The 27839-nt window shown below is 50.4% G+C and overlaps 1 protein-coding gene across 10 annotated transcripts in view; it reads right to left on the reverse strand.

The window, feature by feature from the left end:
• MSI2 (musashi RNA binding protein 2) overlaps positions 1-27839 on the reverse strand; it is a 224535-nt gene that overhangs the window by 80267 nt on the left and 116429 nt on the right. For all 10 annotated transcript variants that reach the window (XR_014619051.1, XM_084299764.1, XM_084299765.1 and 7 more), the window contains exon 7: positions 8685-8733. Coding sequence is in view for 9 of the 10 variants with exons in the window: in XM_084299764.1 (XP_084155890.1) it covers positions 8685-8733 (49 nt within the window). In the remaining variant the exon portion in view is untranslated. The remainder of the gene's footprint in view (positions 1-8684; positions 8734-27839) is intronic.

Raw genomic sequence — 27839 nt, forward strand, 5'->3', positions numbered from 1 at the left:
TGTTACTCGGCTGTGTGGGTGCGGAGGAGCGGAGCCGATAGAGGAGACCCACGCGACTTCCCCAGGGGCGTTCGCACCCGGTGCTCGCTGCCTGAAGTCAACGCCACCGCTCCCAAATGACTTACACCGGGGCCAGCGACAGTCCCACTGAGAGTAAATTCAGCAAGACGGTGCCATGGTGGCAGCACCCGCCCAGGAGCTCACCTGGCTCTGTTCTCAGCTGGGACAGGAGCACCAGCAAGTCAAGTAACCTCGCCGTGCCCCCAGCTCCCCACAACCTCCTGCCTTCGTGGGGATGCTGCGGGCTGCATCCCCCACACGTGCACAAAGGGCTTCGAAATCGCTCCGTGGAGGGCAGGGAGGGGAACTGCTACGGATCTGCTCACTCCTGGGCTTCTACCAAGGCAGGAAAAAGGAAAGTGGTTCATGTTCACAGGTGGTTTTAAATGGAGAATAATTTCCAAATCATCACATTAGTTTAAGGTACTCTTTCTGGTCTAGAAAACACTCAATAAATTAACAAAAAAAAAAAAAAGCACAAACCCCACCAAATCTGCTGACCTGTGGATTTTTGCAAGAAGCTGTTTTTCAACTTATTTATTCTATCAGATCCAGCAAAAAAAAAAGTGCCAGATGTTCTTACATCAGCTTATAGGTTAAAAAAAGATTACAAAAACCCCCAAACATACAGAATAAGCAAAATCACTCCTTGCCAGAACATATTAATCAACCTAATTAAAGAAATCTGAAGTCCAAAATTAATGTTTTAGGAAAACCAGCCTCAAGTACAGGTAAGGGCACCGACAAGGAGCGGTGCAAGCCACACAAGCTCCCTCCTGCTCAGCCTGTAACGAGCTGTCTGCCATCCCCCCACATCACCCAGCCCAAAATCTGCACCACGAGACACCTGGGGAGCGGGCACAAAGGGGAAAGCGTGAAGGGGAAAGAGGGGAAGGTGAAACCACGGCAGAATTACTCTGTTTGGAGACCTTTCTGCCTTCCCGTGTTGCTATCTGCGGGCTGGCCAGGATGCGAACTCTGAGCTGGAGAGTTTCAGGGAAGTCAATGTTTCCCCTTTGGCCTTTCTGGGCCCACCTCCCCGAATAGTTTGTGCTGTAAGGTCCCATGCTGGACAGCAGGGTGGCAGCGAGGAGCCAGGCCAGAGCTGGGACAGCAGCAGCACGGTGCAGGCACTGCAGGGAGCAGGGTGGCAGTGGCCTTGACCCCCGGGGGGACACTGTTGGTGGAGGCCAAGGCTTGAAGCGAGCACGGCGCGGGGGGACCTGCCCACAGACCGGGCACCGCGACGCTGCGGTGGTGCACGTTTTACGTATCGAAGCTGGTAATTTTAACAGCTTCTAATTTGCTAATGCAAGAGCATCGATTAGGTAGAATGTATCCCTGCAAGAGCCGTAAACCGTTAATTGCAGGGTAGCGTTGTTGCCATTTACACGCCCCACTCCCATTCTGCCAGCAGCAGAGCCACCGGAGCCTCGTGCCGAGCAGCCCGGGGGCAGCAGCTCACACCCCAAGACGGGGTGACCCCCGCCCAGCCCGACCACCAGAACAAACACCCAGGGAACCAGAGCGGCCAGGGGCAGCCTGGCAGAGCTTCCCCTGCGCTGCCAGCGTATTTGCATAACAGCATTTCTGCTGAATCGCAGGGTTTGGGGATAGGGGACGTTATCTGTTCGTGGAAACGGGTCACCGGGAGGCTTTACGTACAGCAATGACCTTGGAAAATTATAAGGCTTCAGCAGCATCTGGGCACCAGCCGCGACAGGGTGGCAGCGGGCAGAGGGGACTGACGCTGGCACACGGAGGGACACCAACAGCTCCTGGGGACACCGCTGACTACGGCTCACCCTCCCTCGCCCTCCCCAGGCTGCTGTGAATGCCCTCCCCACATTTGGCAGAAGTGCTCTAAAAGCTTTATTATCAGAAGCAGCAGATACAGAGCACAGATAGGAAAAATAAAAATCCCCACCCATGTGGCGTATTTAAAAAGCTTCACCCAATGCGCTCTGAGCAATCCGCTGGGAAAAGAAAACAATGCATCAGGGAGGGAAAACGCAGGATGTTTCGGTATTTTCACATCATATTTTTGGGCACAGGCACGTTGCAAGTAGCTGCCTATTTTCTCAAGGTCACTCTGCTGATTTTAATTCTGCTCATTGTATTAAGACTGCCCGTCTATGTAAATGTTGCATTTTGTTCTCCTCCTGTTTCTGGCCTTTCCTCAATTAACATTTTCAAATAGTCCCACAAGACTTGAAGCACTACCTGCTAATCACTTCGTTCATGCATTCTGGGAGGCAAAAGGTTTTTGGTTTCATCAGCTGAGTAGATTCATAAGCAAGAACTTATTCACGGCATTTAGGGTTTCCTTCCATTCACAGATCATCAGGATTTTTGCTAATTTATCTGTCGCTCAAACCGGCTGCTCAGCAGTGACAATAAAGATGGCAAACTGAAGGCATATTAAAATGACCTCACTGTCTTCTCAATGCAGCTTCGGCTGTGAAGATTACATTGTCTGCTTCTAATGCAAACACTCATCCCAGCCGAGCCCCTGCCTACTGACTTCCCACACATGCAACAGAACCGTTATCATAATTAAAAAAATATATCTTGAATGTTTGCACCATTCTTGCTTTAAGGTTCCTGAAGAACCTTTCAGAGATGAGAAAGGTTCCATTGATTTACTTGGCACTCTCCAATACTACTGTAGTCTAATTACATTAAGTTATTGATACTGTTCAGTACTAGGTGAATGGGAAGACTTCTCTTTTTGAGATAGTGACTGTTAACTGAAGCTCTATGGGAGGGAAATGCCCAGCTTGCTGCTGCTGGCTGGGCTTACTTCCAGCCCTGGGTGCCACACCGATACCTTCCACAAGGCCAACACTGCCAGCTCCTACCCTCCTGTGTCTCTGCTTTCCCATCCGAGGCACCTGGCTATCAGCCCCTGGTGATCTGCAAAGCCATCACTTAGAGCATCCCAGTGATTTCAGGAGGTTTGGCCAACATTTGAAAAGCTATTGAATACCTTCTGTATACAGGTGTCAGAGCAAACGCTAACCTTCCTCCTGCACGCCTCTCCCTGCAGGTGCTGTTCCTGTCCAGCACAGGGTGTCGGGGCCGCCTGCCCTCCCCTCGCCTCGCACAAGGAGGGTGTGCAGCAGCCTGAACGTTTCCATCCATGTCTCCTCTTCTCACTGCCTGTATTAAAGCTAATTGAAAGGAGGCTAGATAAATTAAGAAGGTCAAAAAGGTCTGGCTACACAAGGCTCCCTCTGGGAAGAGGGAATTAAATAATTTGTTTTTACGTTAGCTATAAAGACAAGATACAAATGAGCATTACAAATCCACTGTCCTTTACAATGTACTTTTAAGTTGGCATTTACCTTAAAGTCTGGTTGTGTAACTGGAGACTTTCAAACTAATTGCTGTGCTGTGTTTGCAACCTTTACTGGAGGTTGGTGGGATTTTTTTTTTTTCTTATTATTATTGCATTTGTTTGTTAAACAAGAAAATAAAAATGTCAAGCCATCTCCCGAGTGCTGCTGGCAAGCCGAGCCTCTCCCCTTCTTCAGAGAAAGCATTTGCACACATCTATTCCTTAGGTGCGTCCTGGCCGGTGCAGCTGTTCGCTCTTTCTCCTCCTCTGGATGTAATTTTCATTACTGGTATAAAATTAAGCAATAAGGTATGACAGACAGTACATAGCTGGGCAATTATTCCAAGCCTCAGGTGGCGTTATACAGCACGAGGCTGGGGGCAGAATGACTGTAACCACCCGAGACGTCCAATAATCGCCTTGAAAAGCGTGGCCAGGAGCCTGATTTGCTATTCTGCAACGGGGTCTGCTGGGACGCAGGGCTCATACTGGCGTGAATGCATTTATCCTTACACTTCACGTAAGGTGCCCTGATGCAGCAGCAATAGCCGCTGGCCAGGAAATTAGAAGACAGGGGAGACGGCTCCAAGATTTGGCAGCTTTTCCTTTTTGCTTTGTGCTCACTGACACACAACCACTGAGCAGCACCGAGCGCATCACGCCTGGGGGGCTGGCGTGGGGCCTGCCGAAGGCACCACCCGGCTGCAGCCACCCCTGCCCGGGGCATGGAGCACTCACAGTGCCCCTGACGGGCTCCGAGGTGAAGGGGAAGAGATCAAAGCCAGATGAGAACGGGTGGGACATGGACCCAGAGCCCGGCTGCCACCACGAGCCCTTCCTCGCGCGCCAGCCGCAGCCACCGCGGCGTCTCCTCCTGCCCACCTGGGATGGGTTTGAACTCAGGATACAAAGCAGAGAGCTGTGAATATTCTTCTTCAGCCTTGCAGTCATTAATGTGTTTTACGACATGAATATTTATAAGTGAGGATGTAATATTAAAAGCATACACACATGAAATATTAATATGGCACATGTCATAACTGCAATCTAAACAGATAGGTGTGAACGATGGCACTGTAGCTCAGCCATCACTACTTTCACTGATAGGAGTGTAAATGGTAAATAACATTAACTAATTAATCTTCACAGCCCTCCTCTGAAGTTTTGAAGCAAATATTTGCTTTAAAGTCGCTATGAAAAGCCCTGTCTGCAGCTACTCTTCCCTCCAGCCCTCTGTGCCTCCAGCAGGAGACAAACTCGCTGTGTTTAACCAGGGGTTAAAGTCGGGCTGGGTGCTGCAAGGCGCGGGTCCCCAGGATGAATTCCACCGGCGAGGGAACGTGTGTACGGACGAGCCGAAGCAGGGCGAGCGCTTCTCTCCAAACAACTGCACTCTCTGGAGTCCCATTTATGGAGTGATAAAATCGACAAGGGAATAAAAGCCAGTCTCATCTAGGAGAGCAATAATAATAATACCACCTCCATTTACGTCTTATGTCACACTTCTCATCCGAAGCTCTTAAAGCACTTTATGCACTAAAAACACCGCCACCATCATTGTGGATGCTTTTCCAAAATCCTGCGGGTCAAACCCGGCCAAACAGGAGCTCTCCCTTCAGCCCCATCCTTCTAAAAGCAAAGCTCTGTGAGCAGACAAAAGGTTTCCTCCCGCGCTTCCCTCCGAGCGCACGGTACTACCGGCACGCCGCTGCCAAGAAAAGCTACACTGAAAATGACCAAATTAGGCAATTACTTCCACGTATCTTAAACACTCTCTGCTCAAAACTGCTTGGAGATGTATTTTTAAATGCACATGACCTTGCTTTATTTGAGGGAGACAGCGATAAACAAATAACTGCAGTGACTCTTAATTATATTTATATCTCATCTATAAAAATGTCAATTATAACTTCAGAGGTCAACTACGAAACGGAGGTTTTGGCAGTCGGACAACACAAAAGGCTATTTTTCTCCTAAGAAAAGCAGCATCCTTCACTGTGGCACAGACAATATCTCACTAACAACATCACTCCTGTCTCTTCCCATAAATGCAGTGATTATGCCACCCGCTTCCACCTGGACAATTACTCCGATGCGCTGCGATCCGCCAGATCCGCGCGGCACAAGCACTGGGCACAACGCTCACCTCTGCCTCGAGAGGAGAACGTGGCGAGGAAGCGGCGGAGCTGTGTGCGTGCCTGGAGGGGCACAGGCAGCCACACCACACTGGTGAGGCAGGCACGGATCTTTTGGTTTGAATTCTGCAGTTTTAGATCAATGCCCAGGGCCGAAGGCACCAGGAGCCCGGCGCGGCACCGCCAGCGGGTCTGCGGCAGGGCAAGTCCCTGGGAGGTCTGCCACGACAAGCGCCCGTCTTATGGAGATGGGTTAAGCCCAGACACGTAGGATATTGTCTGCATCGCACAGACAGCCTGTCTTTCGCTAATTTTGTTTAGTTTTAAGATTAAAGAAGCCCAAATCACATGCTGTCACTTCTCTCCTCTCTCCCCTGCCATTCCTAGCCATGTGAGAGAGTTAATTGATATGAAAATAACTCTGGGGGCTGCATGGCTCGGAAAAACATATAGCATTACATTTAATACCAGCAATTACAACTTGGGGGATTCAATCAGTCACAATCTTTATTTTTCTTCCTGCACTCTCAAGACGCGGGTCTGGCGTGGCAGCCGCAGCCGATGGCTTCGGAGGCAGCAGATGGGCAAGGCAAGCACAGCCCAAAGCAGGCACATGCCCGTGGAGAGCATTTAAGGATCAAGAGCATCCCCTCACATTAACTAACCGATACATCACCTTCTCTTGACTCTCCTCTACCTACGTGAGCAACAGTCACAGAAAGAAAGGGGAGAAGGGGGAGTTGCCAAGCGAATTTATCAATCAGGAGCCACTCCACCCCGCTGCACTTCCCTTCCTGCTAAACTGGAACAGGCAGGGGAGGGCTGAGCCCGCTCCTGCACCCCTCGGTTCAGGCACCTTTCATCTGACACTTCCTCCCTCCCTCCTCCGAGCAGCCCCGCCGGCTGCAGCATTTCTGCTCAGCTTTGATGGGTACAACAAACCAGGCTCCTGCTGCCGGGAGCTGCGGGGTCACCCGGCGCGGGGAAAAGCACAAGGGCGAGGAGGCAGCGCTCCGATCCCTCCAATCCCTGCAGCCCCTCCAGCTCGCAGCAGATCGGTCTGCCTGCTAGAGCTCTGCTACATAATGAAGTTAGAAGGACATCATCATCTTGCAAGGCTCCCTCTAACCCCGAAGATCAATAACTAATGTTGAACTCCAGATTTTATCTGCACTTTGCAAGGGTAACAAAATAACACCACCCTCTTTTTTTTTTTTTTTTCTCCTTTCCAATTACTAAATCCTTTCAAGATTGACCCAGTAATTTTCAGCTCTATGAAATTTTAGGAAGTGAAGAAAGTGATGAAAGTGATTTTCCAGGGTGTTTACGGAACTTTTGTGTGCTTTTTAATCCCTGCACAGAAATGCACAAGTACAGCACAAGGTGCAGAAATACAAAATTACCCTTTCTAAAAAGAAATGTCCCCTTAACAAAGCCGACTCAGAGCCACTAAGTGCTAGTTCTTTGCATCCCCACTATCAAAATTAAATGACCGAGCTAGGAAGAGAAGCCTTGCAAGATGACACTGTCTCCCGGTAAAGCCTGAGACTGTTTTACTCCAAGAAGTAACCACCGCTCCCATTAAATGTGCACAGAATTTGGAGCCTCCCATTAACGTGGCTAGACAGATGAGCACAAAATGCAGTAACGCTCTGATTTTCTTTAGAGAACTTCCAGGAACGGTTGGACATCGGAAAAGAAAAAGACATCAACAGAAGGAACAAAATGGTTACCTCGATGACATTTAAAATGTTCTCAGGGTTGTGTTCCGCTGGCAAGGCCAACGTTTTATTTGGGGTGAGGCTTTCAAGCCTTCCCAAGGCGTTAATAAAAGCGTTCAGTGATGAGCAGTTCGGAAGAGGCTTCTTGCTCTGTCTGGTTAAATCTGCACACTAAATCCAGCGAGTCCTGACGTGGATCCCGTGCCACACTCACAGACAGGTTACCTGCTCTCAGGGTACACACACGAGCAGCACACACGTGCCAGCAGTACGCCAACAAACACTCTCAATTTGCTTGCAAGGAAATTTATCTCCCTCCTAGCAGTAGGGAGCGAATTTTAATACTTTTCCTTTCCCTTGCCTACGTTGATTATTCTAGGCATACACTAACTACAGTAAACCACAGCGGATATTTTATCTGCCATTTCTCCTTCCCCTGGCTAATTTGAAGATACAGATTGCAACCCGCAAGTGGTTTTAAGAATTGCCATTAACACCGCTGCTTGCATGCTACTGCATTTTAAACATGTTTTCAACACAATCAGAATGTCACAATTTGTAAAATCTGGGGTGATTTCATAAACGATCGATGCAGCAGAACTCGCTTCATGATGACAGCCTACTAGCCAGTTCATTAGCCTGATTAGTGGCAGCTACCTGCACGGAGAAGGAAAAAACGTCTGAGAAGGCTGGCGAAATTCAAACATGAGCATAAAGACAGCTCCCTAGCTTAGCTTTCGCTTTGTTACCCTTGCTTCTTCCTTCCACCGCTCACTGGCAGAGCTGAAGACCCAGAGCTCGGTCTCTGGTGCCTGTGGGGCAGCTGCTCCAGCGCCAGCGGTGCCACTCAGCACGACGCCGGGCTTGGTGCTGCCTGGGTCTCCTGATGCTGCTGATGAGATGAAGATGAGGCACGAGGGCAGCACCTGAGAGCTCTGGGCTACTCCCCCCTCTGCTCCCCAGGCTCTCAGCACTGCCCGACCTTTTAGCAGGCTCCAGACCCAGTGCGTCCCATTTGGATGCACGTCCCGTCCCACAGGACCAACAGCAGACACACAGAGAGAGTTTTTCCCCTGTTCTAACTCAGGCCCCTTCCCTGCAGCCTCACCACGGAGCTCCCTGAGCTTTACCATCACCAGAGAGAGGCACTGCAGAGCCTGATGATCCTCCCGAACGGAATTCATTAGACTGACCAGAAAGGTCACCTCCAAAAAGAAAACCCACATGAGTTTTGGCTTTACGCGCCGAGCAACCCTTCCTCTGTACACCTGCAGGACAGAGGGAGCCACCTCGAACACAAAGAGCTCTGCTGATTTAGCACGGCTGAATTTAGCCGCATGGGTCATCGTGCTGACACTGATTTTTGGCTGTGCTCACCACGCAGAAGCTGTCACGAAATGGGACGTCTGAGCTCCCGTTCCCTCTTACCTCTATGCCTGTTGGTCGTCTTGTCAAACATAAGCATGGCGTCCTCTACCTGCAAGACACAAGAGGGGAGAGGCGTGCTTTAACACCCCGGCTGCACAGTTCACAAAGCACAAACACGCTGGGAAGGGGGGGCACAGGCAGGAGCAGCCTCAGCTCAGGTAGATATAAGCAATGCATCAGATCTCCCTCCCTGGCTCAGGGTCAGCACTGACTTTTGGAAATCTGCTGCTTTCAACACGTGCTAGCTGACATTTGATCCTAACGCAGAAAAGTGAACATTAAAAGTTCTGTTGCCCTGGAAAGCCAAACATCTAAGCAGCTCTTCCACCCCTCATCAGTCCCTAGCCATGCCTCTTCTCAGCCTTTTTCCCTTTTGTAGAGATAAAGAAGGACCAAGAGAGGAATTGAGGATGCAAATCACACCCACGACTTCTCCAAATTAGAGTCACTGTCTTGGCTGAGAATTAGGAGGTTTCAAGGAGCATGAGCAGGGTAAAATCTGGTCAGCCAAAAAAGGTATTCAGAGGTTTTCAAAAGGCCTTTTGAAAAGCTAGAGGAAAGAGGGGAGAGGGAGGAGGGACAAAGTTTAATTCGCATCAGGCTTGGCATTTCCACTTCAGAAGAGAGATGACTGATGAAACGTACTGAAGTGCAACCAAATTGCTTTCAACTTTCATTACTATTTGCATGATTTATTCCACCTCCATTTAATCCGTGCAGCCACACCTAAAATTTTACACTTACTTTAGCAGACTGTTGTGCTGGGATTTATTTTCCAGCACCATCACATTTTAAGCTGTTGCTCTGAGTCTCCAGGGGCTGGTGCAGGTCAGTCCTGCACACCGCAGGAAAGGTCCTGTGCAGCCTTCCTGAAAAAACTTCTGAAAAAACATACACCCTTCCTATTCCTCCTATTCCTCATTTTAAACCAGGGGTTGGCGAGAACCTGCATCACTGCTTAATTGAAGATAACACTGGGGGAAGGTCATCTTTTTAAGCTTTTTTTTTTTTTTTCTTTCCCCCTCAGTAACTTCGATGAGATTTTCACGCTTTTATATTCTGGATTTCTATAAATCATTTATCTCAGGAAAAGCGACAGACGATGTAGTTACACCCTCTCTTCACCTAGCGCAGTGCCACCAAAGGGTCTCCTTTTCACCCCAGCAGCTTGTGCGCATTCGGTGCCGACCTCTTCCTTCCTGCCAACGTGTCCATGCAGCAAATCAGGCCGGGGAGCAGCCCCAGCTACGCGGAGCCGCAGCTTCTCCTCCAGGATAGCTCAAGTCCCATCGGTGTCCCTGCACTGACGGGCTGCTGCGGAGGGCAGAGGAGCAGCACCTCGTGCCAAGCTGGGATCGCTTTGGGTGCCCGTGCCAGATTCTGCTGCCTTAACACGGTCTTGGAATTAGAGCAGGATTTGAAGGCTCCCACCTGGTTAAAATTCCCGGCTCGGGGAGTCTGGTTTGCCTGGAGGGTTCCTATGCAGGGGAGCAGGCACTCAGCCTGCTGCTGGGCTAAATTATGGTATCAGCCTTGGCTGAGCAGAGACTGATTTGGGGAAGGTGGTAAAAACACAGCTTGAGCCTCTCTTAACTACTGTACGAAAACACATTCCACGATATAATAAAAAAGCAGTGCCGCAAAACCTCACGGTATACCTGGAGGTTATTAAAACCTGTCTCTGGTTAACTCGTCCTTAACTTTTCCAGAGCAGTTTGCAGAATGTGATAGCAACACCCTGAGACGGAGAACGGCACGCCTCCCAAACACCCATCGTGAACGAGACCCAGAGATGCTGAGGCACTGAAAACTCCAAACCACATCAGGCACAAAGCCATTTGTCCTGCTGTCTTTCTTCGCTTTGAAGAAGAAATCTCACAAGTCTGAGTGCTGTCGGAAGGCAGATAAGGACAGGGCTCCCCTTCACCCTTCCAAAACCACTTATCTCTGCTCTGAGGTTCCGCTGCTGCAGCAATCTTTATCTTTCGTTCCCGCAGGTCCTGGCCTCGCTGGGAACCAGCATTACGCCCTGCACCTCGTGCTGCTCCCTACGGCTCTGTGGCTGCCTCGGGCCAGGCAGGCTGCTGACCACCCTTTACCCAAATGCTCTGTTCCAGGAGCTTTACCAGGCGGCTCTCCCCCACCAAGTCCTTGCTTCGAGTCCCACCCCAGAGCCCCGAGAAACCTCCGAGGTCTTTGGAGGTCCCACTGGCATCTCCCCCCCAGCAAACAGGGTTTTGTGCCATGCGTACCCATGCCCTGCTCCGCCAGCATAATGATCTTGGCAGGGATCTTTTTTACTCAAATAAACCCTTATTAGCAGTAACAAGCCAAGGCTGCGGGGGCTAAGCCAGGAGATTTCCGTGGGGCTGGCCAGGACCCCGAGGAGCGCGGCTCCCCCTGCACCCACTGCTGGGGCCGGAGCCGGGCACGCAGCTCCGTGGGGAAGGCTCAGACCCAGGGTTCAACCCCAGAACCTGGCACGGGGGAGCTGGCTCCCTGCAGCTGAGCTTCAGCTCCGGCCCGAGCACGCCCTTAAGAAAAACTAATCAGGGGGGTGTTCGTCAGGCCAGCTGGTGCCCTTTCAACAATGTCTAATTGGTTATCTTTTCTGTCTCCTAAGGTCAGAACATTTTATCTCCGTCTCTGCCCTTTTTGAGTTTACCCCACCCTGCGTTATTTTTTAGGGCAGCCATTGTACCAGAAGAATAGCCTCTTTCCTCTATAGTCCAATGACACAATGAGACTTCTTGAAACCTCCTGAATAGATAGAGTGCAACGGCAAAAGAAAAATTCTATTAACGCTTTGCAAAATAAAACATCTAAGAGCCGGTTAGACAAGCAGGAGAAGAAAATCAATATGGAGAGGGCAGCGCGCTTAGAAAAAACTTTTCACCAGTTGCAAAAAGGTGGTGAGGGTATGGGAGGGAGGGGGAGAAAGAAACTTATTAATGCAGAAAGCCCATCAATGGTATGGAAATCTGGCAGAACAGCAAGAACTGAAACTAGAAGAATTTGAATATACAAAGGGCTGAATAGAATGAGAAAACCACACTGCCTCACACACGCAGCCCGTTTCTCACGGTTCTCCGTGAATCAAACACAAGCGGCTTGTTCAAGTTTTCATCAAGGAGAAATAAGGGACACAGTCAAGGTAACCGGCAGTAAACCCTGTAGTAAGCAAATTGATCCCTATTTCAAGGGAAGAAAAACAACGTAGATGCAACTCGATGAAACTTGAGCAGGCTCAGGAGCTGCGGCTGCCCAGCAGTTAACCCCCTCCTCCATGAGCAGGTTCCTTTGCTTGCCCGGTGTTTTAAAGATGCTCGAACAGTGAGTTTTCCAGACCTCACCTCAAAACATGCAGCTCACGCCTTGCTGAAAAGAAGGAAGTTTTCTGCAGGGGCAGAACCAGGACTGGAGACAATCCCAGCTCCGAGGCTTGGCAGGGATGCGCCCAGGACCATTTGCCTACCGCAGACCCCAAGGGCCAGAGAGGACACAGCCTCTGTACCTCAGGCAGGGGAGTCAGAGCACAGAGCTTCACCCCAAAGCAAGATCAGCCACCTGCAGCAACTTGCAGGGGTTTTACAGGGCCTGGGCAGTGTTTCAGGCCACCTCTGCAGCACCCAGTGCTCCTGGAAGCTGGGGTAATTTCAGCCCCGTGTGCTTCAGCAGCAGCCCCGGTTCCCACCAGAAGCAGAGGACTGCTGGTGGCAGAGCTGCCCTCCCCATCCCCATCCCTATCCCCATCCCCATCCCCATCCCCATCCCCATCCCCATCCCCATCCCCGTGGTCTCAGCCCCCAGCCAGCAGCCGGAGCCCCTGAGGGGTGGCTGTGACCATGAGGATGCCCCGCGGCACGGAGCCAGTGGTCAGGAGCACCGGGCAACCCCGAAACGGGTGCCTATCCTCCAACGCACTCTGGCTCAACGTGGAGGCTGAAAGGAGCTGATGAATCCTAAGTAATAATGAGCATCAAACGGGAGAGTGTTATAAAATAAACACAAAGTCTTCGCACTTAGGGCAAAGACAAGACAGACAGACTTGCCAGATAATGCCAGGAGCACACGGACGCTTCCTAAGTCTGGAATCCTTCTCCCCTGTCCCTGCATGCCCCACACACATCCAATTTAGACCCAGTTTCTTACATAAAGCCTAAGTAATGGGTTCTAGTTTATTTAACCTTTTTTTTCCGATCCACTTGGGGCTCTAAGAGGAGGAAGGGCCATACCTACTTCTTTAATCACTGCCTGGAAGGAGGAATAGGGAATAAGAGGAGGAAAGAAAAAAAATATTGGAGGAGCCAAAGGCTTTAATAATCCTAACAGTTCCCTGGGTTATTTAAAATATGCCCAACCAGTTCACAAAAGGCTTCACAGAGATAAACGTATTTGATTTTCCTCCACCTTAATAGCGACATATATTTCAAGCAACAAAACCAGGATGACCTAAATAAAATGACTATTAATTGTACTCAGAAAGGCTCCGAATTTAATGCAACTGACCCAGCCAGAACTCGAATGCACAATATTCTCCTTTCATTCCTCCCACTTTCCTCTGAGGGATTTTCAACTCCTCTCGTTTTCTGCAGGGCAGTCCTGAGCGGTCAGAGATGATCAAACCTGGTGGCAGCCCATCAGCGCTCACACCTTAATGAACAGCCTGAATCTTCTACAGAGCTCAGAAGCAATTCGGTGCCTCTCCGGAGGACAGCAATTTGAATCAGCCACCACAGCTGCTGCCACCGAAATCAGTGAAAACCTCGCTGGAAAGCTGGAACGACTGAAACTGGACGTTTTCTGGGAAGCTTCATTTCTGGTCTTGTTCTACAACCCAGATTTGTACGCTGAGCCAAGGCATTTGAAATCAGACCAAAAATTGTAGCTGGTTCCCCTGGAGCCAGCGAAGACCCCACAGTGCCTCTTCACTGCGGGACCACCACACAGGGCCACTGGGGAAGCTCTGGGATCAGGAATGGGACCCAGGACCCAGGAAAACCCCCCATAAAGGGAGCAGTTTGGGGGGGAGAGGAAGCACCACCAGTGTGCGCCCCTGCAGAGCTGCCCGCACGGCCGGGCAGGGCACAGCTCCGGGTGCTGCCGCTGCTCCATCTGCCCAGGGGCAGCTCCTGGAAATGCACCTGGTAAAGCTGGTGGCTATTTACAGGGTGTCTGCGTGCTGCAGGGGAGGAAGAGCAGCCCTTATTTCATGTTCCAAGTTCTTTTTTTCCCTTTGAACCAAGTTTGCTCATTCAGTAAAACCTCCATGGGGAAACCAGCGACTTTCATAGTTGTAACTCATGACCACGCAGCAGTCTCTAGTCCTCGTCCAGCCCAGCAAAGCCTGTCCTGACCCAAAACCCGAGTTCCTGACACATCCAGAGCAGGTGGGGGCCCTCCTGCCTGCCCCCAGGACCCCACGGCAGAGCTGTGAGGGATCTGGCAGGGGCTGCTCACCTCCAGCACTCTCCAGCCACCTTTCCCATCCCTTCAAGGTAAAGCAGAATGAGGCCAGGGAAATGGAATGACACACCGCAACCGAACGCTGTGGCAACTGAGATGAGGTCCTCGGAGAAAAGAAATTACAAAGGGCTGACATTCAGCTCCGTGTCTGGGCTGTGTTCCTACCCCTCTGCCCCAGGTCTGTAAACCTTACAGGTCTATCACATCTTCTGCTCTTCCAGAGAGGTGTGCTGGATATTCTGGCCTAATTCCTCAAATTATTTATACAAACTGCACAACTCTTACAATATTTTGCTTTCTGAAGCAGAAAAACCTCTTAGCTCCTAGTAAACTGTCAGGTGCTATTATTTTAAATACGCATGTGAAATCTAAGCGCCAGCACTGCGCTTCTGCAGATTTACAACCTCCCCCCACATAAATTAAGACAAATGCATATCGCATGCCAGACAGTTAGAAAAAATTGTTCCTCCACACCAGGCCCCTGGGTTTGATTACAATGGAATTAAACAAAGAAACAAATACTTTAACCTTTTCCTCTCTCTCCATCACCAGCACCCCCTCCTCCTCCCAGTGCAGCCCCTTCTCAGGAGCCGCAGCCCAGCGGAGGGGAGGTGACCACCAAGAGGTGGCAGGTCCCCATCCCACCGCACCCGACGGCCACCACCTCCTCGGCTGGGGACCGCCAGGGCCAAAAGCACCAACTGTGACTGCTCTGTGGCCACGGGTGCATGGCACCAGGCCGGCAACCTCTGCGGATCGGTCACGAGCCGTGCAGGGCTCCCCAGGGGCTGGGGACACACGGTGGGGTCCCTCGCTGGGCGCGTCCCAGCGTTGCACAGTGACAACTTACCAACCAGGGGCCAGCCCATTATGCGCCGCGATAATAATCAATGCCATACTGTGCAAGAACAAATTCCAGTGCTAGCAATCTTTCCCCCCAGCAGTCAAGTCTTTAAAAAGTCTTCTTCAGCAATTATAGCTAATAAAACTACAATTTTATTCAACACACACATATCATTGTAACTAATTTTGCTCCATCGGGGCTGAAATTAAAACAGTCATTCAATCACGTTAATCTCGGGGCTTGCTCACCAGCCGTGACATGGCAAAGAGCATCCCAATTGCTTGCCAAAAATCACAGTGGCTACTCCTGGACTTCAAAACACTCCCGCGAAAAGCCAAGACGTTACTCAACACTTACCCTACCAAGGGCGATGCTGGAGTGACTAATGCCCTCCAGAAGGAAAAAAAAAAAAAGCTTTCCACAGTAGGACAAATTAAACATGACTACATGCACAATTTCTCATGAATTCCTTGATGCTAATTCCTTAATAAAATGAAGTATTGATGAAAGCGAGGTAGTTTGTCACTCTCTGACCAGGTTATAAGCTCCGTGAGGACTGCTGGGAGTTTCCCTTTGGCCTGCCACACATCACCTAACACCACCGAGTGGGAAATCAAGGCTCTTGGAAAAAGCACTTGGAAACATCAAGGCAGTTCTCTGGCAAGAGGGACTGCTGGGCACTACACGACCAGCTGTGGAGAAGGCAGTGAGAACAGGAAGGAAGAAAGCAAACAGGGCCAGCGCCAGTAGGACAGTGCAACGTCAGCTTGAGTCGATGACCCCCTGCATCCAGCAGAACGGAAGGCACTGTGTAAGCTCCTGGGACATTTCTCCAAAGGTACAAAATACCCAGGCTGGGAAGCACCACCAGGGAGGTGCACAGGTCGCTGCAAGAAAGGGGGAGGCAGGACGAGCCTCTCTAGGAGAGGGCTTCACAACTCCTAACGGCATCCAGGCACCGGCAGTGCCCCAGGTGGCCCTGGTCTCCAGGTGCCCGTCACCCCCTGCTTCAGGGACGCCTTTCGTGATGGAAATCAAGCTGCAGACGAGAGCAGCACAGAACCATCACAGCACCGCCCCCTCTTTAGCTTCAGGGCACGAACATGCTTGTTGTGCTTTTACGGAGACAGAACAGCCTGCCTGGGCCGGAGCAAAGCCTTGGGCCTGCTCTGATCTCCTCCGCAATCAAGTCCCGCAGCCAGGTCTAATTGCCCAGAACAATTTATGCCCACCAGCACGCGGGGCAGCCATCCCCTGGGTCTGCTTGGCTTGACGGGGAAATAGGTTCCAGTGCTGCCTTTCTGAAACGGAGTAACAGAGGTGGCTGAGCCGGCACGGAGGCCGTGGCTCAGGAGGCCACAGGGCCCTGCTGCAAGACCCCCATGGAGAAGGGTGCTGAGGGTGCAGGCAGCCCCCACAGCAGGCACCGGGGGCTGGATGTGGTCAGTAGGAGCACAAACCCCCAGAGCTAGGGTGAACTAAACAATGAACTACAAATTTCACCACAAAGAGCGGCGTCTTGTCCTCAGAGTGGTGCCTGAAGGCCCGTGGCCTCCATCACCTCAGGGCCTGGAGCGGTGCCACTCAGGGACGATGCACTTGAAACATGTCTGGATGGCAACACAGATGACAAATGCCTTATAAATAAAGCAAAAGCTTCCAGGATGACCCCTTTTTTGTCCACCAGCATAACACAGGCACGGACCTGGCCACAGAAGGCAGCATCTGAGCACCATGGCATCTCTGTGTTAATTACCCTCAGGAGACACCATTACCTCTGCAGCTCGACAGGGAGACAAATACACCGCTGCTGCAGCAGTAAATCACCCACAGCTGGCAGGTCCCGAGGTGGCCAGCACCAGTATGGCCGTGGCTCAGCACTGGTACGGGTTGTCACCTGTGCCAGGCCAGGGGGAGCCATCGTCACGCAGTGGCTTCTGCCCACAAGCAGCATTCAGGCAGGGGCAGCCCAAGCGGCAGTCGGAGCCAGCCCCACAGCAAGGGGCAGCCCCACGAGCACTGCCGAGGGCAGACCCCACACCACAGTGGGGCACAGAGGCGCTCACCTCCTCCCTCTCCAGCATTTTGGGCGTCCCCATCACACACAGGGATAAGCGTAGCAGCAGGCCTCACCCCCCTTTCTGAAGCTGCTTGCTTTAAAACAGCACGAGCTAATGCAACAGAGGACACAAAGCAGACGTCCGTACCCGTTTCTTGAGGCAGACTGATCCGATGCCACACGATACACATGTTTACATGAGGCTGTAGCACTCGGTTAACAAAACGCACTTGTGAATTAGAGCAGCGACTCCAATCCATATTTCTGTCAGAAATCAGTGCCACAGGAATTTCTTCTGTGATCAAACTTGGTCCATGCTACAGGACGAGACAGGGAGCAACTGATAACTTTAAAACACACATCAACAACTAGAAACACTGCTATACGCGTTACAGCGTAGGACAAGGAGCGTATCCTGACCCCACTCCCTCCCAGGCCTCCCACTGCTGCCCTGCACAGAGAGGCAGGGACACATCTCGTTCAAAACATCTGCTGGAAAGCCTCCAAACTGGCTTACAAGCATCCAGCTCACCCTGCCTCAAAACATCCTTGTGTTTTACCCACCTCATAGACAAGGAAGAGGGTGGGACTCAAAGGGAACTCGGGCTACAGACACTTGAAGTGACCCATGTGTGGTCCCAGGGCCAACACAATCCTTGAAATCTCGACCTCTATTTCCCTGCCAGAATCAGGAGACCGACTTCTCACACGCATCCTCTTCTATCTATACAAGGCATCCTGCCTCCCCATATGCATACACGTGCATTATGCATTATTTTCTACAGAGTAGCTTCTCACAAGTGCTTTTCCCATTTTCTTGTGAGTTCTGCTCTGCTCCCAGCCCTCTGCCCTCTCTCCCTGCCTACAGGAGTTATCACCAGACAAAAATATAAGACAAATGCACGCAATACTTTTCAATGTGCACAATAATTTTTAAATATTCTTTCTGTTTCTGGCACTCACACATGAGGGTTTACATTTTTAAGCTTCTCCAGGTGAAACGAAGGCGCACTTTTGCTCTTTAGAAAGTGAATGCGGAGATCTCTGTACCACCACATCACCCCGAATTGAAGCTTAAATCTATCAAGCAGCACAAGAGCAAAGGCACAGCCACAAGAGCTGACAACACTGAAGTTCATCCCAGCTCCTTTACTCAGCCAGGGGCTCTCAGACGGAGTCTCAGCGGCCCCACCAGCGTTCAGGAGTCTCCCCATCCACCCAAACGCCCCGGCAGGAGCCGGGGGCAGGCACGGGCCGACCTCTCCTGCTCACACGGCTCTGCAGTGCTGCGGCCGCGGAGCACCGGGTGGAACATTGCTCCTTCAGCATTTCAGCAAGCCAGGTGCGAGGCAGTTTGTGATTTTACTTTCACGGCACATTAGCTGCCGTCAGCAGAAATAATTCTTCCTCCCTTCACAGTGCTCGTTTGCATATTAGCACTGCAAAGTTGCAATCTGTTTTCTTTTCCAAACAATACTTGAGCCGTGCTGCCTGCCCTGCACAGATCTGGGAAGCTCCAAAGATTCAAATCTGGGAAGATCCAAATCTCCAGGCCTTGGCTGTTCCTCCAGCCCTGCCACCGGCCTCCCCGGGCTCCAGGCAGGCAGCACAACGCCCAGAACAAACGAGGCACCAGCCTCCCTCGGTGGCAAAGGGAGCTTCAAATATTTGCGGAGCACTTGCAGGTCCTCGGATGAAGTGCGCTGCGTACAGCCTTTTCTTTCCAAACCCAGCATTTTCCCTACTGATGCAACGCTAAAAAGCGAGCAGCTGTTTTGTTTACTACAAACAAACATGCCAAATAACTAGATGCAGAGAGACCATTAAAAGCCACATGCCAGAAAGAGCATCAGAACTCATCTCTCCGAGCACCAGCTGAAGTGGAATACATTGGACCCCGAACCTGGCACTGACTGTTTCGGGAGCAATCCCTAATACGTGAGAACTCCTCTTAAGTGTGGCTCAATTTTAAGCGCACAGTTAAGTCCAATTAAGCGCAAGATGTGTTGTTTGAACAGAACAATTTTATTTTAACATTTTCCTTCTAAGCACTGTCTGGAATCGAGGCACCAGCACCCCACAACTCTCATGGCAGTAACAGGGCCGCGTCCTGCATCGTTGCGTTACCCTGAGCTCCTCCTCACCTGGCCACAAAACCTGCAGAAGAAATAAAGCAACCACGTGCCCCTCCGCCACATTTGAGAGTATAAACAAAAACCATTAAAGCGCAGGTTTCCTTACCCACTAAATGAGCAGCAATAAGCTACAGCTTTCGTTCAGTGCCCCCGAGCCACGCAGTAAAGCCTTGCTCAGAGCTTTGCCTGTTATAGAGCACAGAGAGAAAAACCCTGCTCACAGGAAACCAAGGTGTGGGCCTTCAAAGATGCCTTTGGAGCACAGCCCCAGTGTCTGACAGCCCCAGCTAAACAGATCTGATGAAGCAACATCCTGAGCAAAGTAACAGGATAGAGTTTAAAGAGCTTCCTACTGCCCTTCTGTAAATACCTGCTGAATAAGTGCGCAGATAAGACAAGTATTGCGTTACTATGCTTCCTGATGCATGAAGGGCTTTTTTTATTGCCCGGAGTTTAAAAAAAAACCCACAAGTATGAACAATTGCCACAGTCAGCTTCAGAAAAAGGCTCAGCTGCAAAATGAAACAGCGTAGTTTATTAGCAAAGAAAAACTCATCTAAGTTTTCCTTCACTGTAATGAAAAAAAGTTTCATTTTATTTCCTGCTAGATCCTTTTTCCTTTTATTGTTCTTTTCATTTACTGACTTGCATATTAAAGAATACTTTTCCCAGGCTATTTCTTCTAAACGGAGCTCTCTCCTCGCTTGTCTCTCAACCCCGTATCAAACAGGGCTTTCGTTTAGTGTTGTTTTTTTTTTTTTTTTTTAATTCCTGGAAACCCAGCCCGGAGCCAGGCCCCCGCAGCAGGTGCTGCAGGCTGAGGCACAGGGCCACATCCTCAACTCCTGCCCTGGCTGCTAACAAGGTGGGAATTCGGAGAACCGTGCTCACACCAAACTCATCTCACTTCTGATTTATGGCTCTTTTTTAGGCTGCTCCTTGGACCAGAGCCCTGCCATCCCCAGCGCATGCAGTGAGACGCGCTGCCTGCTCCAGCAGCTCACGGCACTGACGCACAGGCAGCAGAAGTGATCGTCCTGTTGTCACCAATCAGCAACAAAAACGGGGCAGCCGAAGTTCCTGGATGTGCTTTCACAAGCCTCTTGAAAAGACAAGAGCTCTGCCATGGCCTTTATACGGAGCTGGGAGCAGGAGCTTCCCTGGAGCTGCAGCCCCACGCCGCTCGCGCTGCAGCAGCGTTCCACCCTCAGCACAGGGAGAGGTGTTACCAGTGAAGCACTAGCCCGATTCCTGTTGTTTGGGGGCTCAGACTTGTCCTTTGACTCTTTTAAAAATATGCCAGAAGTCTTGATTAGCAAACGGAAGGTAAAGGTTTGTGGGAACGCACCTCTGAAATGTGTTCGCCACAGAAAACCATCACCACCAGCACCCATCACCCATCAGTCCCGGCACTCCCCGCCTGCCTCCTGCCCACGGGTTTTACAGGATGAGGAGCACTGGGCTCAAAATGCCATTCTGATCACTCCAGCCCTTGGGATGCTTGCTGCAGCCTGACCCCGCTTAATTTGAGCTCAATCACAGAGCTCAGCCTGGAACACCAGTTGGGGCTGCCGGGATGGATTTGTAAAGCACCACCTTGATTTCAGGCCCCCTGCTCCAGCCCTTCCCACTCTGGCCGGGCTCCTCGGTAATGGTAGTGCTGGGAAAGGCAATCTGCCGGGGAGCAGGCTGTTAAGGCTGAATACAATATTAAAAAGCAAGCAATTAGCAGCCCTGGCTGAGGCACGGCACAGATCCTCTCACACCTACACCTAACTGCGTGCCCCTCGGAGCTCCTCTAATGCCATCGCATCCTGCTGTGCCCGAGTGTCACGTTGTTGGGAGAGATTTAATGCCCACGAACTACGGCTAGTGGTGGGTAAATTGAGTTTCACACGTGTCAGCACGGCAAGCGCTCATTGCTTTGACAGAGCCTTGCCCAGCCACCTGAAACCAAGGTCCAGCTGTATTTTTTAATTACCCCTGGACAGCACGGGAATTACAGGCATCGCCGTGATTCCTGGGTTTCTGAAACCGCGTTACTACTCTTTCAGACCTTACTGCAAAAAATAAAAACCAAAAATTCTCTTGTGAGATTTTTTTTGTTTAAAGCCACGCTGAAGCCGTTCAACCTCCTGCAGCTACTTAAATCATCAAAACAATGTGTGTGAAAAAAGAAATCATTTTCTTCAGATTACAAATGAAAATTAAAGGAAAGGATGCTCCTCCTCCACCCTCATCACCCACGTAACGGGGATTTGAGGCACGGGCAGGGGGCTCGCTCGCAGCACCGACGTGGCTGAGCAGCCAGTGGGGCAGCCAACGGGGCAGGGGAGCCCACTTGTCTGGGAAAGAACATTGCAGCCTTTAAAACACAAAACAGCATCTGGCTACGGATGCCATCCGCTCTGGTCAAAAGCTGATGTAATTGTTATAATAAGGTGCGCTTTCTGGGCGTGTTTTCCCAGGGGACGCTGAGGTGCTCTGCAGGGGACCGATCCCATCAGCCCAGCACACTGACCCTAAATGCAGCAAAACAACCCAGCCCCCTGCCAAACCCCCTTATTCTACCCGCAATTCAGGGCATCCTGCTCCCTGAGACAGTATTACACATGGACTGAATGTGAACCTTTCCTTTCTGTCCCTTTTTCTCCTGGAAGCTCTGCGGAACAACAAAGCCCTCCCCTTTCTTCCTCTGCAGGGCTCAACAGCTGCCTGCTAAAATTTTGTTGTAAACCCCTGGGCTTTCTTGCCCAAAAGCTATTTGAATGGATTATGGCCCGGTGATGAATCTCTCCTAGAACTGCTACAAGAGACTCTTGAATCACGGCAAACAGGCTCTGTAAATCAAGCAAAGCGAAAAAATGGGCAAAGAGAGGATTTGGGTGTGAAGAATAAAGGTGACAGGTCCATGCATCAATCCCGGTGACTGACAAGGTGTCCTTCCGAGAGGTGTATATATATTTTCAAACTTTGCTTCACTGGCTACACTTTATTATGCTGAAATAAGACAAGATACAATAACTAAGCTCCCATCTCAGTGGATCGTTCACAATGATAATTCCACCTTTGTAATTCAGCTTCAAATAAACCCCCTTTGTTCTGTCTTATTACACAGATTCTGGTATCATTCAAGTATATTAACTGTAGCCTATTACTGTCACACAAAAATGCTCCCTGAGCCATAGCAAAAGGCTCCCCAGACAAAACTTTATGTCATGTTAATCCAAGCTTTAATAACTATGAGGATATATAACTGTATTCTAATTGTGCTTTGTGTTTCTGCATACAAAAAACAGAAGATATCAAAAGTGACAGAGGCAGCCTCCTTCAAACAAAGCACCAACTCCTCAGCCTGCCTGGCTGCTTCCCTTCAGAGCACGGGGCTAAAACAAGGGCGATGCACGATTCAGGCCAAGTCGTGGCTCACACCAAAAGCAAGTCTCAGGCACAGAGGGAAAGCTGGTGGTGCTAAGTGCTGCGGCTGCTGCTGCAACAGAAATTAATGCCCTCTAAAATAGCACTTAAACAGGGATAATCAGTATTATGGAAATTGTACATAGTTAATTCTTGAGTGTCTGCTGAAAACATTACATGATAAAGGACGGCAGTAAGCAGAGCATTCATTTTGAAACCAATGCTTAAAATAAGCAAGGGGAAAAAAGAGAAGAAGTACGAAAGAAAAATAATGTGGAAACAAACAATGAAAGGGTTCACAAATTTATTAATAGTGTGTTTTCAAATGCCAGCTGCATGCTGGAAAACTTCTTGGGAAGAAGCAAAAGGATCTGTCCCCACCTCCAAGAGGTTGAGGCAAGAGAGCTCTCTGCTGTGTTGTGCTCCCGCTAACCCAGATTTCAGTGTCTTGAGCACTGAGATTTACGCCCCTCCCATAAGTATGGCCACAGGGCTGATCTCACCACTAAATCCACAGTGGGCCACAGGTAGGCAGATTTAACCTTGCTGCCCCAGCTGTAGGACGCAGGCCCTTTTAACTCTTCCTTATCTCTCGGTTTTCTACTTCATTCTTCCACGTTTTGTTCTTTCAAAATTGTATTTCAACACAGTAAATCCGCACCCACTTGCTTTGCCTGTGCCTGGTGGACATAGCCAGCTGCTTCCTTACTCCCTTCCTCAGTGGGTTTATTAAGAGCCCAGGAAGCCTCTTCGGAGGAGCTGTGAAATGACCAGCCAAAATGCTACCAAAATTCAAAGAATCCTGATGGTTTTCCTTCACATACACTCACTGTGGCCCAAAGGCTTTGCCAGCACTTCCATGCCAAGAGAATGTCACTAATGCAAATGAGCATTTTACATTATTTACTTGTTGCTGACTTCTAACACCTAGCTACCATAAAGCATCATTGTGTAATATCATAAAAATAGACCCGTACCTTGCTGCCAACAGCCTGGGTCAGACCTTACACCTCTCCACACGCGGCGCTGTGCACGGCCCTGCAAAAAGCTGGTAACTGGAGCTGCTGTCCATCAGGACACAGCCCTTCTGCCTACCCCACTGAAACCTGTGGCATTATCTTCTGGGTTACTCTGGATTGACTTATCCTGCAGCTAATTAATGCACCAAAGCTGTTTCCTGGAGCCCTGTTAAGGAGGGCTGACTTCCAGCCCCGAAGCAGCCGGGTGCACACGCTGGGGGCTGCCCATGCCCGCTAACGCCTGGTCCCAGAGCCAGCATCGTGCTGCAGCTGAAGCACGTCCCATCACTGTGAAGGTTGAAGCAACCTGGGGAGGGCAGAGCTGAGAATTATGGACAGCTGTGGCCTCATCCTGGGGCAGCTGGCTCGCCGAGACCTTTCCTCAACAAGAGGAAAGAGAAGGAAGCTCTCCTGGCCGCCACCGGTTTGCCACTGATCTCCTCCTGTTTGGTACAGGAGTTGCAGGCTTTCCAGATCTGCTTGTTGGCCCCCTGGGAGACCACAAGGATCAAACCCGCATCTGTCTCCAGTGTCAGAAACTCAAAATGAGCTCCTTAAACTCCCCAGACTCTAATTAGGTGGCACCTTCCAAACGTTTCCTGGAGTAAGCCCAAAAGCTATGAAGTGCTGTACATCTCCCTGGCAGGTTTTGTTTATCGGTGTGAACTAACCTTAGACAAACTTGGAAAACTTTGCTGGATGTGTGAAAAACAGAGACGAGCTCAGGTTACACGAAAGGCAACCATGAGAAAACACCGGGCTTCCTCCGGAGGACACCTGCTCGCCCGCCACCGCCGCTTCCCCTTCCTGCCTCACAGCAGCTCCGAGGTTCCCCGAGTCCGGAGACGCGCATAAAACGCCACGAGACGTGAAATACAACGCAGCCGAGTGTTTTCCTAGCTCACTGACACTCGAGCCTCTTGGTTCCATATTTTGAGGCTTTTTTTTTCTACAACATGTTATAAAGATGAAAATGAACAGTCTTGTGTAAATCACAAGACTCCAGAAACTGGAGTATTCGGAAGAAAAAAATATCACTGAACAGCCTGAAACTCTTGATAAATTGTGAAATTTGGCAGCACCCATCTGACAATGTTTATTTTTTCCCCAAAAAAGTTGTACTATGCAGAACATTAGATCAAAACAGTTTTCTTTGGCAGACACAGGTTCTGCTCTGCATTCCCCTTCTCCCTGACACACCATATGGACCTTTCTTAATGAAATATATTTAGAGAGGGATATTAAGCTAGCTCAACACTGGTGTAAACACTGCTTCTCTGGAAGTCAGACCGAAAAACATCGTGCAGTTTTGAACTGTAATTTCTGACTTAAAAATCACTCTTGACTTTAAAAGTGCAGTCAGTTAGCTTTGATTAAAACACCAAATAAAGGTTTAGTAATATAAGACATATATATATATATAAAATTCATATGTATTATTAAAATCACTGCTATTCTTCAAAAAAGCCTTTATTTAAGTAGCATATGATAAAAAGAGCCAAGGGAAATCAGGGAAGCCAGCCCGGACAGCTTCAATACAAAAGAAGGACCCAGAGAAGTAGAAATTTATTAAAAAGTGAGGGGCTTTTTTTCGGCAGTAAGGACAAGAAGGGTATTTCCAAGGTTTCCAATATGCTCAGAGTATCAGGAACACTGCAGAGCACGCCGGGCTTTGAAGGACAGCTGTGAAGCCACAGACAGCTCCCCAGAAGCTGGCTGCTGGAGCACTGACCCGTGGCACCGCAGCAACCTGCAGGAGCCAGAGATGCCCGGGACCCCCACACGTGGTGATGGCAGGAACGCACACGGGGCTCACAAGGCTTTGGAAGGATGGGGGAGAGCACCCTGCCATGGCTCTGTGCTTCTACACAGCCCTTTGGGTGTGACCCATGTGGATGCAAAGCCACCTGCCCCCAAGCACCACCCAAAGTCTGCAGCTCTGAGCTCCAGGGCTGGGCAGCACAGCCCGGGCTGCCTCCTGCTGCTGGCTGCAGGGACCACGGCCAGCCCGTCCCCAGGAAGGTGCCACGCACCCCAACACTAACAGCTGAAGGACAGTCTTTACTTAGAAGGGCCAAACTATCCACCCACAAGCCCAGCAACTCCCTTGGGATTTCCATCGACTTAAAGGAAATCTGCCACTAATCCAATCGGATCAGATCTTCCCAAGAGCAGGCAGCTTTTATTTTGGGGAAAAATCCTGTGTAAAGTTGCTTCAGTTGAGTTTAGTTTTGCATTTACCCTCTCTCTCTTGTTTCCTGCTCCTAGAGCTAGAGGCAGGATGGACAGGCATCGCCTAAAAAAAATCTTGCAGCGTAATGTCAAGATCGATATGTTGACCTAACAAGTAATGCCAGCTTTAGTAGCGTCTTAATGATGTGATCATTATCTTCTTACCTGAAGTACGGCAGCAGCTAGCACGTGTGCCAGCAGGAAAACTTATTCAGTGCAAAACACCACAAACACTTCCCCACATGCACCAAGATATTCTCTGTATTTGGTGTCTCAGGGAAAAAAAACAGGTACACGTGCTCCTGAACACTCACAGTGGGCTCAATTAACCAAGCACAGCAGCAGTACCACTGCTGTGGAGAAGCAGTTACTTCCCTCCGGGTAACGCAGCTCCACGGGCTTCTGGCCATGTGTCCTGAGCCTCCCCCGTTTCTTTGGAGCACTCGGAGGTGGCTGGGAACTGGTGCAGGGCACAGAGGCAGCAGGGAAGGAGGAGATGCTGCTCTGAGTCCCCTCTCTCTGAGGGAACGTGACTGCATTTTATGACACTGGAGGATTGTGTGTCCTACATCCCATTTATCTAGCAGACGCTCAGTAGTTTGGGTAAGACACAGCTGCGCTACCAAACCCATTCTGCCCGGCTGCTGTATCTCAGATAACTGAAAGCCTCACATTTCCACCAACAGTATCCCTGCAACGAAACCGTCTCCATCCCGTTTTGAAACACCTGGCTTTGCCCTCACAAACCCTGCAGACGGCTTTGTCCCTGCCCTGTCCCCATCGGGAACCACCTGCAAGCACCCCAGGGCCCAGCTGGAAGGGTCCAGCTGGGACCCCTGGCACAGGACCCCTGCAGCAAGCAAGGAGACCTAAGAGCCCAGCCAACATCTGTTAGGGAAAACACCGACCAGCCACCATCCCCTGGCCACGGAGCATCTTCCTGGGGCAAATGCTTTCATTGCTCAAGCAGCAGCTGTTAAAAAACAAGGCAACAGAAACAATCAGCGTTAGTGGGGAACCCTTTCCATTGCCACCCTACAAATCCACACCGGTCCTGCTTTGCCTGCAAGTTTCAGGTGGTTGGAAGCCTGACGTTTGTGCCTGGCACCTCGGCCCCTGTTCTGCCCTTGGAACGAGAGCCACGGGCAGCAGCACCGCAGGGCACGGGGAGCGCGGTACAACACCTGCAAACGGCCACGGATCAGCAAGAACACGGGAGTTTTTCTGTCAAGTGTTAAGTCACAGCAAAATACCCCTGAACCAACAGTAAAGAACGTCCCCTTCTTCACAACAGCACTTAGAGGAAAGTTCAAGTCCCCAGGCAGCTCTTTGCTGGCCACCAGGACGAGCAGAGTGAGCAGTAACACGCGCATCACCGCGGCCCCGAAAGTTGGCTTCCAGACTGCTGTGATTTGTCTATCTCCAGAGACAGACCGCGAAGAGATGCCACTAAGACAATGCATACTTAAACAGATTTCAAGACTGAAATGTGCGATTTTTGGTCTAATTCCAAAAAACGTTAGCTAGTGTGAAACATCTCTTTCAGTTGTCTGCCTTGGATCTCCCAGGACAACGCCAGATAAAGAGGCAATTCATCATCGGGCTGAAGGCTGTGTGTAAGGCGTTATCTGCCTTCCACAAAGCCCTGCGTGGTCTGGGCGAGCCCCGCGTTGTGCAGCCTGACCTCCCTCCTCCATTTTGAGGCGCCATAGCAACACGAAATTAGCACGCACGGAACTGTTAAATGAATAATTTACTGATTTCATAAGAACCTGCCTCGCCATTTATCGTTCTATTATCTGTTATATCCGCGCCTTAACTCCTTTTGTAAGGAGGCTGCAATCAAGCTAAATAACATCTGAAAACCTAACAAGCACGCGCAGGCCGTGCTGGCTGGGGCACCCCACACCGGCTGGGTCACGGCGGGCCAGACCCCCCCGGTGCCCCCACCACGGCCACGGGAGGTGGCCCCGACGAGCCTTG

Source organism: Netta rufina (assembly GCF_964035555.1).
Source record: "Netta rufina genome assembly, chromosome: 21".
Taxonomy (NCBI): domain Eukaryota; kingdom Metazoa; phylum Chordata; class Aves; order Anseriformes; family Anatidae; genus Netta; species Netta rufina.